Raw genomic sequence first — 15,757 nt, 5'->3', positions numbered from 1 at the left:
AGGTGGGAACTAAGTATGCAATGCTGTACCCGGCCAAGCTGCGGATCCATCATAAAGGGAAGCCCATGGTATTCACTACGGCTGCGGACGCGATCAAGTTTGCGAGACAGACGGAACGTTCGCAACGTGAGAAGAGAGATGAACATGAGAATCCGCCGATGGGACAGCTAAGTGACATTGAATAACATGATACAAAGACACGCGCGCCCTCTGCCCAACACGGAGTGTTCCTGAGACCTGCCAAGGGTGATGGGTCCGTCCCTGAGACTGGGCTGTTCATGCACGATTAACGCTACTAGTACCGTGCGGAAACCTGTGATGAGAAGCATACAGGGACTTCCAGGCTGTGCCTTGAGATACTGATTTAAATGCTAGGCGGAAATGTCCGGCCACCCGGTCGTTGATAGACTGGGGAGTGAGCCGGTGACCCCACGCCCCTGTGGGATGATTCCCGAGATAATATTGAAAGACAATTCCAGTTGGGGGGGGTGGTGGGGGGGGGATGCTATCTCAACCTGATTGGGGGGTTGGAGTGGGTGGGGGGGGTTGGGGTTATTGTTGGTTGGTTCTACATCACTACACTTTCTGGTTACACCACTACATGACGATGCGGTCCAGACACGGGCAGACTTCCTGTGGTTGCGGACTCATGAGATGGGAGGGCGGGGTACCTGCGGATGGGCCCTTCCTCTGGGTCCCTCGGTGACCACGCGCTTCCATGAGAAATGCACGCACAGGCCGCCCTGACCACATTGCGCTGCCTTACCTGGAATATCCGTGGTCTTAATGATCACCGCAAAATACGCTTGACCCATGCACATTTGACGCGACACCAAATCGATATATGTTTCTTACAGGAAACCCACTTGACCCGTGCCGCCGGGGACAAGCTCAGACATGCACGATGGGGAGAGGTACACACATCGGGCTGCTCCAACTACTCCCGGGGAGTGGCCATTCTTATCCGTAAAGGCCTTCCCTGGCAGACGTTCAAGGTGCAAGCTGATTCGGATGGGCGATACATCATATTACTCGGACAGCTCTTTCATGTGCCGATCACTTTGATTAATGTGTATGGCCCCAACTCTGATGACCCTGTCTTTTTCCGGAATGTCTGGCACCTGGCGCAATCACTGGGTGGGGGTGCTTGCCTGTGGGGTGGAGATTTTAATGCTGTACTTTCACTGGAGCTGGATAGGGAGGGGGTGGCACGCACACATCATCCGCTAGCGGCTGGCCTCATCTGGGGCTTAATGACAGATTACACTCTATTGGACACATGGCGCGTGCTGCATCCCGCGGTTCGGGAAGGCACCTGCTTCACCCCGCACAGAGGTGCCTGGTCCCGCTTGGACTACTGGCTCTTAACCCCGCAGGTGCATGCATGGGTCTGCGCAGTCACTCACGGGGCACGTACCCTCTCTGATCATTCTCCTGTCGAACTAACTCTGAATGTCCCAAAACCATACATCACGCCCTTCACGTGGAGGCTACCACCACATGCTCTGACAGATCAGGTGTTTCGGGAAGAGATTCATCAGCAAATACTTGACTATTTTGAGCTGAATGAGGGATCTGTCGCTTCACTAGGCACGCTGTGGGACGCCTTTAAAGTGGTCATAAGAGGCCACTGCATAGCGGGGCAGGCCAGGGTCCTAAAGACTATCAGGTGTTCGCTAGGCAAATTAGAGGATCGCCTGCATTCCTTAGAGGTGCAATACTGCTCGGACCCCTCGACGGCCACTTTGGCCGAAACTCGCACAACGCTCACTGAATATCAGGAGGAGGCTGACAGGGAACTTAAGTTCCTGACTAAGCATGCTGTGGCCCGTAGATATGGTGAGGGGGACCGCCCGGGTAGAACGCTCGCCCTGCTCCTGCGCGCTCAAAGACCATCTCCCTTCATATCCTCAGTGATGACACAGGGAGGGGACGCTGTATGCACTCCCCCTGAAATCCTGGATACGTTTCGGACCTTCTACAAAGACCTCTACAGGTCGCGGGTGGCCCCCACGCCGGAGGTGCTTGCTGAATATTTGGATACTGTACAGCTCATCTGGTTCAATGCGCACCAACAAGGCTATTTCGATCGGCCTTTTGAGGCTGATGATGTGCGGGAGGCCATAGGCTCGTTGGCGGCCGGAAAGGCGCCGGGCCCGGATGGACTGCCGGCGCAGTTCTACAAGGAGTACGCAGATCTCCTGGTCCCCCGGCTGTTGGCAATGTATGCGGAGGCGTTCGAGTCAGGTGTGCTCCCTGGGTCGCTTAGAGAGGCTGTCATTATCACCCTCCTGAAACCGGACAAGGATAGCCAACAATGCGACTCCTACCGGCCACTGTCATTAATTAACACAGACGCAAAGATTTTTGCGAAAATGCTGGCCACTCGGCTACAGCCGGTGCTGCCCCTCATGATGGCCCGGTGCGATACTTGGGGATTTGGATTAGCACGGATAAACAGCAAATATGGACGGAGAATTATGGACGTGTGATGAATTGGGTGGAGGAGAGGGTCGACCACTGGAAGCACTTGCCCCTTTCGCTGGCTGGCAGAATTGCGGTGGCCAAAATGGTGATCCTGCCCAAACTCCTCTACCTGTTTGGGAATATTCCCCTACCCCTGACTGCACATTTTTTGCGGCGGCTCCGCTCGCAGATGGTTGAGCTTGCCTGGGGGGGTAAGCAACCGAGGGTGGCATGGGAGACCTTGACTCTCCCACAGCGACAGGGAGGCCTGGCAGCGCCGGACTTCTCCTTATATGCTTACTGTGCACAGGCTCAATTCCTGCATTACTGGGCGCATCCCACACCGTTTCAACCACATGTGGCGATAGAGACGGACAGAGTAGCACCGCTGCCGCTAAATGTGGCCCTTTACGTGCCGCACACCCGGAGATGCGCGGACATAGACCCGGTACACGCACTCAGATGGGCATGGGATGGGCTGCGGCGGAGGGCCGGACTTGACCTTCTTTATTCACCTTCTGTGCCCCTGCGCGGGAATCCAATGTGGCCGCCGCTGCGCAGCATGCAGACCGGGGAGCGCGCTGAAGAGCTGGGTCTCCGAACTGGGGGCGATTTGTTTCCGGAAGACACCTTCCTAACTCCGGAGCAGATGTGTAATGCAGAGGCTCCGACGATGCTGGACACGCTTCTTTACTATCAGCTCCGTCACTCGTGCCGGAGGTTGTCTCCTGCGTTCCCGGCGCCGCCGCCGGCCCTGCTTGCCTTGGAAAATGTACTAGCTGTGGAGTCCAGGCGCAAACTTATATCCCGCTTGTATGTGCAAATGCAGACTTGCCACCCCGTGGTTCTTCCTGCGGCGCGGGGCATGTGGGAGGCGGAGTTGGGTACGGATATTTCGGAACAACATTGGGACTTGTGCTGTAAGAATCTAGAGATTTTGTCCCCCAACTACAGGCTGCGCCTGATCCACTTCAAATATATACACATGACCTACCGTACCCCTAGTCGACTGCACCGAATGGGTTTAAGAGACACGGATGAATGTTGGCGCTGCTACACTCATGGCGCCACCTTTTTGCATATGGCATGGCACTGCCCTACATTGTTAACATTCTGGGAAAGGGTAGTGGAGATTATATGCGAACTCACTGGCCTACAGATCCCGTGCACCCCGCAGGCTGCGCTGCTTGGTATTTTGCACATGATTAAGCCCAAACACCGCAAGCTGCCAGCGATGCTATTGTTATTAGCTAGAAGACAAGTTGCGATGCACTGGGGAGTTGCTACGTCACCTAGCATTCGAGCGTGGGTCACGAGCGCAGTCTATTGTCAGACACAACTTGCCCTGTACTGGGAGCTTATGCCGCTGCGTTCACAACCTAAGGACATTTGGGGGCCTTTCACACAATGGTTGGAGCAAGCTACACTGCAGGCGCTGTGACTCGATACTATTCCCTAAGGCGGACGCAAGATGGGGATGACCGTACTTATCGAGGGGACTATTTTGGGTGCTGAACTGGTTTGCGATGCCGCATGCGGGCGAGTTGGGACGATCGGCTCCTGTATGCCACGCACTTGATAATGTAGCACTGAGTACATGTGATGGTACCCATATTGTGATGAGCTGCTCGATGTGGAAGCGTATCGTCATTGCTTGTCATGTGTACACAATAGTGAGTGATGTTGTTTTAAGTTTGTTTTTGAAAACTGCAAATAAAAAGAATTTAAAAAAAAAAAAAAAAAAAAAAATTGATTACAGAAAAGAAAAAGTAGGATCATAGGGATAGTTCATAAATACGTATACAGGTCTTCTTCCATATTTAACCCCATAGGGTTTTTTGTATTAAGCCTAATAATATAACTTGATTCTAATTTTCGTAGGGTTTTCAGCCGATCACCCCCTCTAATGTTGACAGGTACAGCATCTATGACAAAATATGTCAAACCACTCACATCTTGGTTGTGGATTTGATTCAAATGACGGGCAACCGAATACGATTGGTCCACATTCTTTATGGCCCGCAAGTGTTGCAACACTCGCTTGTGTACTTGGAGAATTGTGCTGGCCACGTACCTCAGGCCACAAGGGCACTGAAGCATGTAGACAGCAAATTCCGTTTTACAAGAGAACTGTCCCTTGATTTTTTGTTCTCTCTTCATGAAGCCAGAAACATAACTGCTGGTGTTTTTACCAAAAGTACAGGTCTTGCACTTCGTGCATCTGATGAACCCATCTTTCCTGGTTAGCATGTGCTTTTAGTCTTCGATACTTTGTCAGTTGGTAGCATGTTGCTTACCAATGCTTGTTTTAACGAATGAGCCCTCCTAAAAGTGATGAGAGGTTTTCTCTGAACACACTTTTTTAAGATTGGATCATCCCAAATAATATGCCAATGTTTTTGTAAAATCTGGCGCAAATCTTTATGCTGGTTATTGAACGTGGTGATCATTCTACACTGGGAATTCTCTAACTTCTTCTTATTATCCTTCTTGCTGGGTTTAAAGAGTAATTCTTCTCTTGATTGTTTTGTGGCTCTATACACAGATGATGCAATGCATTCCTCCGAGTATCCTCTGGCAGAGAATCTATGTTTGAGACATTTGATTTCCGCCTCCAGATCTTCCTTAATACTACAGTTCCTCATGGCTCGAAGACATTCTCCATAGGGAATGCTTCTTACCAAATTGGCTGGGTGAAAGCTCGTGGCATGCAACAACGTATTGCCATCAGTAGGTTTTCGGAATAGTTTTGTGTGTAGTTTTCCTTGGTGCATGTAAACTGTCAGATCTAGAAAGTTCACTTCTACACTACTGATGACACTGGTGAATTTTAGATTCAGTTGATTAGTTTGTAATTCCTTTACAAAATTTTGGGCACTGATAACATCTTCCTTCCATATGACAAACAAGTCATCGATGTAATGACTCCACTGAATCACATTGTTTTGCCATTCTTGAGTGAACTGCGATTGGACCACCTGCTCCTCCCACCAGCCCATATGCAAATTAGCATAGCTGGGGGCGAAGCAGGTGTCCATCGCTGTACCGCACTTCTGGTGATAAAGATCTTCACCAAAAAGAAAAAAATTGTTTTGTAAGCATGTGGTAGTCATGGATAGCAGCATCTCTGTGTGGTGCCAACATTTTGCAGATCTCTCTCCTAGGAAATATCTGACTGCATTTAACCCATCTTTGAGATGTATGCTAGTGTATAAAGTCGTCACATCTATTGTCATTAGAAGGAAATCAGGTTCCCATGGTACATCATATATTTTACGCAAAAAATCTCCCGTGTCTTGGATGTAAGAAGGGAGCCTGGCGAGTGTTGCAACACTTGCGGGCCATAAAGAATGTGGACCAATCGTATTCGGTTGCCCGTCATTTTAATCAAATCCACAACCAAGATGTGAGTGGTTTGACATATTTTGTCATAGATGCTGTACCTGTCAACATTAGAGGGGGTGATCGGCTGAAAACCCTATGAAAATTAGAATCAAGTTATATTATTAGGCTTAATACAAAAACCCCTATGGGGTTAAACATGGAAGAAGACCTGTATATGTATTTATGAACTATCCCTATGATCCTATTTTTCTTTTCTGTAATCAATTTTAATTGTGTCTGTATTCACTTTTCACGCATATTTAAGAATGTGAAGACAATTCGGCATGAGGCAATGCAATATATAATAATATACATCTACGAGAACAACAGGACTACGATAGACTCTTTGCGCACTGGCGCGGTAACACACGAAATACAATATCAATAGGAATGATTTGGAAAACCCACTGGGGTAATATTGTTGAATAATGTTCAATAATGTTTAATAATTTTGATACACTTGAATAGAGGTGTAAGACCAATTTTGATCCCGCGGCACTAGCATAGTGATTAGTCTCACTTGAGGCATAGATGAGTGTCAACAATGATTATTGATATGGCAATGAAATGCGCCATTGAATGTCATCTAAAAGTGTCCTTGTGTTAATAATAATCCAACATCCCATCAGCACGTTTGCCATTGTATTTTGTGGCACGCGCCAAACAATTGATCTCACTAGAGCGATGAATTACTGTAAATTAATGAGGAACGTCTAAATAATGTAACAGGCAAATTTTCCTGTTTTTGAGCCATATATTGAATTTTGAGCCTCAGATAGAACAATGCGAATGAATTTAACATGTGCTACAATTAAGGAACTACGAGTATGTCTTCACTTTTTATTGTTGTAGTTTATCATGTGACACAGAACATATGCACAAGTTTAAATGGTGGTAGAAAACTTTATTGGATTTGTTGGTGAGCAAGCCTGCTGGGCAGGCGAAACGCGTCTAACTCTTTCCAGCTGACATTAAACCATTTTCCAAATGACACGGCGTCGACAGTCCATTTGTTTTGGAGTTTGAATCATATATATATATGTATATATGTATGTATATGTATATCTATATATATATATATATCATTAGTCAGGCTCACATTGCACTCGTACAAAACCAGAGAAATTCAGTAGACATCATATATTACATCACTAATTACATGTACATCACTCATGACATTACAAATGACATCTCAAATTACATCACTGATAACATCACTGATGCCATTATCCATAGACCCACTAATACAACGCCACAGAACCTCTCATACACCCATTGCCACTCCCACACAACCCCTCACATAGCCATCCACAGACCCATACAAGCACTCACACACCCACTCACTGATCTATGGAATGACTCACACATCCACTAACTCATACTTCCACATATGCACCCATTAACTCACCCATAGAGCCACTCTTGCACCCACTCACTCACCAATACAGCCACTCACTTTACAAGGTTGAACTGCAGAGAAAACACACTTGAATGATTTGCACTTTACAGAAGTAAGTGCTTCTTTGTTTAGTGGCGATGCAATTGTATTCCTAGACATCAAGAGCCTGTTTCAAATTTGGTGGGAAACACTCTCCTGAGAAAGGGCGGTAAGACGTAGCATACCGCTAATGTATATCAGGTGGGCCAAATGGGAAAGAATTCAAGGTAAATTTACATACTTCTAGTTTTTAAAAGTTTAGAACATGATATTTGGTCTCAGCAGCAGATGACAAGAAAGACCCAGTGGTCATAGACACTACATGAGATATAAAAAACAGTAAGGATGCAAACACCTCCATCAAGGATTACAGATACCCTTTGAGTGGAAATGCACTATACTATGATGAGGGGTCCCAGGACCCTGCCATGTCACCTGGGTATCCCTAGGGCACCCAGTGTGCAATATGTCCATGAGAGGAGCTTCAATGCCCCCACGGCCCCTGCCGGCTTGCTGCCTCCAGCAGGAGCTGGCATTTAATTCGCACAGAGGGAACTGATAAACATGCAGCCCGCTGTGTGTACTTTTGTCTTTTTCCCAGCTCACTTGATAGTGGGCAGGGAAACAGATAAAAGCTATGCTTCCAGCAAGCAAGAGCATTTCTCCGTTTTCGCTTGCTGGAAGCGGAGTACTTGCGGTGACTTGGCACTCCCTCTCTCCTTTGATTTAGAAGGTTTTGCCCCAGAGAGTTGGTTGCACCTCCTAGCATAAAAATAGAATTTGGCCCTGTGGAGGAGGTGGTCCCTGGGGCATACAAATGCCCAAAGAGGGGGTCACCGTACAAACCCCTCCTTGAATTTTGGGTTAGCCTGCATGCCTCTGGGGCCGGACCATCCAGGGTTAATTAGTAGAGAAGCACAGGAGCCTGCGCTTCTTTTTTAAAAATGTTTGGCAGGAGACACAGTCTTGACCTTGTGCCTCATGGGAACAGTCCAGGCCGAACTTCAAGGCCAGGTCCACCCTGAACCAGAAACAAGCATGTTGGGACCGGTTTCGGGGTAACTCCCCTCCTCAGCCAGCCTACCTTGAATCCAGTGGCAAAGGAAGCAAGGGACCCATGTCTGGGCATACCCTGCCAACTTAGGGCAAACAAAGCAAACACAAGGAGATGCTGGACAGAGCGCTGAAACTTTTTAGACACTCACCCCTAGTTACAGATCTGGGTTGAACGCATCATCATTCTTTAGCTCACTTCGCCTCCCCAGTTCAGACCCAGCCATATGGAAATCAGTCTTAACCCTGTGCCTCACGGGAACAGTCCAGCCCGAACTGCCAGGCCAGGTCCTTCCTGGACTGGAAACAAGCTTCCTGGGATCGGTTTCAGGGTAACACCCCTCACAATCCAGGCTAGTGTGAATCCAGTGGCAAAGTGAGCAAGGGACCCACGTCTGAGCATACCCTGCCAACTTAGGGCAAACAAAGCAAACACAAGAAGATGATGAATAGAGCGCTGAAACTTTTCAGACACTCACCCTCAGTCACAGATCTGCAGTGAATCCATCATCGTTATTTAGCTTACTTCGCCACCCCAGTTCAGACCCAGCCATATGCATATCAGCCTTGACCCTGTGCCTTAAGGGAATAGTTCAGCCCGAACTACCAGGTCAGGTCCTCCCTGGACCGGAAACAAGCATCCTGGGACTGGTATCGGAGCAACACCTCTCTTCAACCAAGCTAGCTCGAATCCAGTGGCAAAGTGAGCAAGGGACCCACTTCTTGGCATACCCTGCCAATTTAGGGCAAACACAACAAACACAAGCAAACCAAAGACACATTGAAACTGCTGAACACTAACGAATGGGTGCCTTCCATGTGTGCAATTGGCTGCACAAATTTAAAATGGTCAATCAAATAGAAGCACTCAACGGGTTCCCAATAAACCATTTTATTCAGTTGAAATGACAGATGCGTTTCGACAACAATATGTCTTTCTCTATGCCCATAGCATGGATTCACTTGAATAACTCGTTTTTGTAGGGCTTCTTTCGCTCCTATTGGTTAGAATGCTGTCCACTACAATTCAAACAAAGCTCTGTCAGCATGGACATTTCACCAATCACGTAGAGTCAAACAGGATATTATGAACTTAGTAAGTCTTTAGTGGATGTATACTACCACATTGGGCTGAGAGTCCGTAATGCATTTCACCTAACTTGATACATGCTGGCGAGATAGAGCTTACAGAGAACAGAAGCAATTCCACTTACGATTATTTGGTTACCCTCGTTCTACCACAAAAATGCTATACCAGAGCGGGCGGATCCTGGAAAGCGCATGTTTAGTCACTATGCTTTACATTTAGTAATGTTAACTGAGGGTCACCTTGACATGCCCCCCACTTCTGTGTATATATGTATACACCCTTCAGTGTGCAATGCATATATCAAGGACCCCCTGCTAAGAATAAAGTCTCCTAGGGCAAGGCAATAACAATTTGAATACAAACACCCTAGGCAGTCTGAATGCTACACTAAATCATTATATAAAACAACAGCAACATATTTAAATGGGAACTCAGTGTATTACATTGCATAAAAGACAAAAAATAATACAAATTATGGTGTGATGCAACAAACATGATTACACATAGACAGAAAAAGGCGGTGGCTGTAACAGAGATCTTCTCAACGCGTGTTTCGATGCTAGAAAGCGCCTTCATCAGGATAGCCACAGTTTCTTTCCCACTACAAAAATAAACACGAATAAACAACTCTAAAGGAACACTGAGTTCCCCAATTACATACTGATACAGTTATGATTATGTGCTGCCACAAGAGGCCCAAAAGTTAAATTATAGTCACCCAGTGTGAAGAAAAATAAGAAAAAGAGGGACTAGATGTCAGTGCTAGATCAAACATAAGATACCTTTAATTTAAACTAATCAAAGAACCAAAACATAAAATCATTTATAACAAAATATAGAAACAGAAAAAGAAAAATGGATGAACAAAAAGGAAAGACCCAGATCCTAACTCATGGCCATAGATGAGCTACAGAATGAAGAAACTTACTTTATGTATGTTCAGGGATATAATGATGGGCTATGAAGAGCAGATACAAATTTTAAAACAGCCTGTGTATAGAAAAGACAAGAAAGGAATCAGGGAATCTCTGATACTTATATGAATAGCACTTAAAAGAATTAATAGTTGATTAATAATCAATAGGAAAAATAACAAACCAAAAAGGTAGAAGCTGTAATTGCTCACATTATTAATAAATAAAGGAGCAGTCGGTGAATAAATCCCGCCAGATCCGGGGAGGAGGAACTCTGAGCTGATTGAAACTCAATAGAATACTAAACTGGGACACACAGAAAAAGATAAACTTGAACAACAGTGGAAAAAACCCAAAACACAGCAACAGACTAGTCGTCTAATGCGTGCAGATGAAATAACCTAAGAGCTAAGGAAAAATACCTGAGTAGAGATTTATGTGGAAAATGCGAATTAAAAATTGGGCCCCAATATCCACTGTCTTGATAATGTATGTCCGGTCAAGATAGAATTAAAAGGGGTACTCCCACGTCACAGGTTATTGCTCCAGATACACATAGGCTGTTGAAAACAGAAAAACTAAATATAAGAAACTAGTATAGGCGTAAGTCAAACATAGAAGACATACCATACGTCCTACGTGAGCTTATTGAATGCAGCACAGAAAAAGGCTAAAGAGTCAGAACACGCCTCGACAGTCCCAAGAACAAAGACACTCAATAGTGTGAGATGCGGCAGAGTTAAAAAATTCCAGAAACTAAGCGGCATGCTTACAATGCACTTGAAATGGGAGGTATCATAAAAGGGCTGTGGCCGCGTTTAAACACTCAAAAAGTCGTCAGCGTACTAGCAATGCTTACAAAATACATATTTTCATCAAAGGGCTACATGCAAAGGGCACTTACCCAAAATTCTCAACGGCGAGCCGCGAAGAAAAATCAAACCGGATACATAGCGCGGTGCCAGGCAAAAGAGCTGATTTTAAATGCAACCAAAGTTTCACGTGACTTGCCGTAACAGATGGAAAAAAATGGCAAGGTAGAAAGCGGACAACAGCGAGAGGTGAATAATGATAGACATAAAAGATGTCTTGACGCTGCAGCTATTGCTATGGCTACTAAAGCATGGATATAGTAATCAACCCGTTTTACAGAATCCAAATGAAACCCCAAAACAAGCTATGAAAGTATGTAACTTGAAAAAAGTGGTTGGAACTATATATAAACCACACTAAAGAAGAGAACTGCTAACTGCATATACTGTGCCAGCAGAAATGTGTATGGCCAAGATGAAAATGATGTATGGAAAGATGTACCCCAGAAGAGTGGGGGAGAAATGCCAATTAATGATTGTTGAATACAATGGCATTCTCCCACGGTAATTCACTATTCAATCCTTTAGTATATACGCCATCTATACCTTCTGGCAGCACGCATTGGAACTTCGTGCCTCGTACTTGGAGGAGTAAACTAATACGGAGAAGTTTACTTTGGGCCGGTCGCTACATACATCGCTAACTATTAATTGGAGTTCTAAAGATAGGAAGCGTCACACATAGTTAATGACTTTAGGAAGTCATTTACCACTACAGGATCACTCTTATTACTTATTCGCTTGAGCCCTGAGGAAGTCTTTTGGAAAAGATTGCCTTAGTCGAAACACGTGTTGGCTGTACGTTTTGAGGTTGTACGGTTGAGTACAGAGTTTGTGTCTCAATAAGCCTTTCAAGAAAAACAACAGGATCTATAAAGGCTGAACGCTGTGAAAACTGAGCTTATGTTTAACAAGTCTTCCAAGAAATATGACAGATTCTGAAAAATAAAGACTGTGGATGAATATGGGACTATATCATTTTATATGTACTTGTGTTCGAAAAATTTTAGCATTGATTATTGAAATATATACATCAGAACATTGCTCAGGGAATCCACATTTGTTTGAACTTTTATACAATTGCTTGCAATTGTAAATTAACAGCGTGGGGTTGTGGCTGTTTTGTTTCCCTTGGATGCATAAAACTTGATCACTTGGTTGTGGACATTTTTTACCATCAGACCTTGCGCAGTTTGACCTCACTACCCACCAGTAAGTGTTATCCCATTTGAATATGTTGCTGTTGTTTTATATAATGATTTAGTGTAGCATTCAGACTGCCTAGGGTGTTTTTGAATTCAAATTGTTACTCCCTTCAGCGTGTCCCCTTCTCAGCCTCCAGGAATGTCTCTGGACTTGACTCAAAACTGATTGACACTATGGACTCCTTTGAACTCATGCTAATTAATAGGGGCCCAACACATAAAGCTGGACATATGTTGGATGGCATCTTCTCTACTGATGATACCATCACACTCCCTCCATCCTTTCCAGTGACATGGTCTGACCACTAGGTGATTAAATGGCTAATAAAGATAGAGAAAAACATCCAACACAGGCCCCCCATTCAGCAAGTAAAAGGTAGAGCCTGGCATAAAATAAGCCCGGCAGAACTAGGAGAGGTCACTACCTCAAACCCCTGTCAACTAGGAGACAACCTAGAGGAGAATGCAGAGAAAGTTTTGCTCTGGTTATATACTGCTTTAGATATTGTAGCACCAATCACTAATAAAAATCCAAATGGGAGAAAAAAGTCACAGCCATGGTATGATGAGAAGCTCAGGCTATCCAGACAGGATTGTCGCAGGCAAGAGCAAAGATGGAGAAAAAATTATGACGCAGAAGAAAGGGTCATTTATAAAGATAAACTAGCAAAGCATAAAGAGAGCATTCTAACACCAAAGACCATTTATTTCAAGAGCATATTAAAGCCGCCTTTGATTCTAATAAAACGCTCTTTTCCGTGATAAAGAAACTGGTTACACCTACCAGTGCTAATCACGTTGGGATAAACCAAGATTTTTGCTACACGTTAGCCAGCTTCTTTCAGGAGAAAGTTGTAAACATTTACAATAAATTTGCGGCACACAAAAGAGTTAACCATCGAGCCGAACAGATGATATCCAATCTAGAGGACAGAAAGAGCTTCTCCACTTTTCTGGCCCCGTCAGAGGAACAACTTAGAGACCTAATTCTGTCAATCAAATCTGGCTCACCATATGATCCCTGCCCGCCCAGTATACTGCATATGGTGCCTGCCCAAGTGGCAAAAAATTTAGGATTCATCATTAACCAGATGTTCACAAATGGGATTTTCCCCGATCAGTGGAAACTTGCCTCTATTCTCCCACTTCTTATTAAGACAATCGAGGCTCCCTTTCGCTGAAAATTGTCTGAGAAGATCATGAACCAACAAATTTCAAAATATATAGAAGAAAACTCATTCTTAGATGATACGCAACACGGATTTAGGAAACACCACAGCACTGAATCAGCACTAATTGTGGTAACGGAAGACATATGTGAAATTCTAGATGGAGGGGGGACGGCGGTATTGGTGCTGCTAGACCTCTCCGCAGCCTTTGATACGGTCAGCCATGAGATCTACTAATTCAAATATGATGCAAAGTGGTTGCTACTTATTTGAAACAAAATGATTTTCACATTTGAAAAGTGGAGAAAAAATAATTCCCATTTAAAATTAGCAAAAACAGTGTGAAATCAGGTTGTTCATGTATACCCTTGAGCAAACAGTTTTCTCTATTCCCCTTATATAAGCAGCAAAAATAGTGAAAAAAGATTTGCTCTGTTTCTTCCACCAATGCAACGTTTCCATAAAAGACACCAAGAGCCTTACCTTCAGCAGAGATGACACAATTTGCCCGCTCTTCACTTGAAGAATGTTGCCCACTATTGGAAGCGGGGTGGGCCCAGGGGGTAGTTTGTGTGCCGGGAACATCCTCCTCCAGACATTAATGAACACCAGGTAAGAAACGCATGTAACCAGCAGAAGCGATGCAGCCGCCCCCAGATCCATTTTGGTGAAACGTTGCGATGCTTCTCTGATAGGCAGTGAGTGCCGTGTCTCGCTTCAGCTTTCCATGTGAAGCTCATCATTTCTGCTGACATTTTTGTCCTCAGTTGAACTCTTTCAGCCTGCTGCAACGTTTGCAGATGTTGTTCTTTATTCTATTTTTCAAATATTGAATTGAGTTATGAAACACCTACATGTTTGCCAGCTGGCTTAATATAATTTGAAGCAGAAGTATACACAATCTGCTGCTCTTTTAGTTCCCATTGCATAATTAGCTGGCACCAAATCATAAAACGTGTTAGATCCAGTGGTGGCCACTACTTACAGGGGTGGCGGGGGGAGGGGGGATGTTGGGGTAAAGGAATCCACTTACCTGCAGGCCTGCAGCTGGCTCTCTGTCCTCTTCGGATCTTTGGTCGACTCCAGAAGCAGGAATCAGGAAGCACACAGGCTCCCAGACCCTCATAGCCAATAACGACGCTGCATTACAGCAGCATTATGATTGGTCTGAGCACCGTGGTTCGGCGCTCAGAGAGGGACTGGGAGGCTGTGCATGTTCTCCACCCAGGCCACATTTAGAAATCTCACCGGGAGGTGGTCTGGAGTAGGATTTTCCTCCCTCGTGCTCGCTAACTTAACATTGGTGAGCTGCAAGCGATGAATAACTCAGCTACGTAGAGTTTTTTGGAACTCTGCGCTACACGCCGAGCAGGAAAAACTCTGCAAACTCCGTGAGTGGAGTGGAATTTCCCACCCAGGCCTAGATGCTAGTACCAGGTTGGTGAGGATCAGGGGAAGCCGGACAAAAAGAACCACAAGGATCAATAGGACTGGACCAGGACCAAAATGACCAGGTCCAGTTCAAGATGACCTAATAAGGAGGACCAGGACCAGTGGAGGAAGTACCAGGTAGACCACAAGAACCAGGGCAAGGAGATTCAGGATGACCCAAACCATGAAGACTAAGAGTGCCAGCACTAAGAGAACCAGGACAACAGTGATAGGTGAATAAGGACCCCGCAGACCAGCATGATCAGGGTGAGGATCAGTAGTACCATGATCAGGAGGCCCAGGTAGGGTTAATACAAGGTTGAGCCAGGAGCTGGGCCAGAAAGGATTATAACCAGGACCCACAGATTAAGAAAAGCAGTACCAGGGTGACCAAAACTAATCAGATCAGGGCCAGAATTAGGTGCAGAATGACCAAAACAACCTCACAAAGGAGAACTTTGGGCAAGACTAGGAGAAAGACCAACACCTATACACACAGAATGATCTGGAAGTGATGTAAGAAGACCAGGAGCAGGAGGATACCTACCTGAGTCATGGCCACATGTATTGGGATATTCCTAAATAAAATGGTTCTTATTCATGATTCTTGTACTGACCACCCCTAGAAACCCCCACCTCTCCAACCCACATACAGAACTCGTAAGTATTTGCTGAAAAACCAGGGCATGCAAAATGAATACAAAATCGGCACTGTTACACACTGACCTCTTAGTG

At 45.3% G+C, this 15,757-nt stretch overlaps 1 protein-coding gene across 1 annotated transcript in view; it reads right to left on the bottom strand.

Annotated features, from left to right (window-relative positions):
- LOC146798077 (cytochrome P450 2G1-like) overlaps window positions 1-14,339 on the bottom strand; it is a 724,892-nt gene extending 710,553 nt beyond the window's left edge. The window contains exon 1 of the mRNA XM_085625293.1: window positions 14,075-14,339. Within this exon, the coding sequence (XP_085481419.1) occupies window positions 14,075-14,254 (180 nt within the window). The 5' untranslated portion in view covers window positions 14,255-14,339. The remainder of the gene's footprint in view (window positions 1-14,074) is intronic.
- Window positions 14,340-15,757: the final 1,418 nt, after the last annotated feature.

This window comes from Triturus cristatus, chromosome 9 (assembly GCF_964204655.1).
Source record: "Triturus cristatus chromosome 9, aTriCri1.1, whole genome shotgun sequence".
In the NCBI taxonomy this organism is placed as follows: Eukaryota; Metazoa; Chordata; class Amphibia; order Caudata; family Salamandridae; genus Triturus; species Triturus cristatus.
This window is presented reverse-complemented; position numbering and strand designations above follow the sequence as displayed.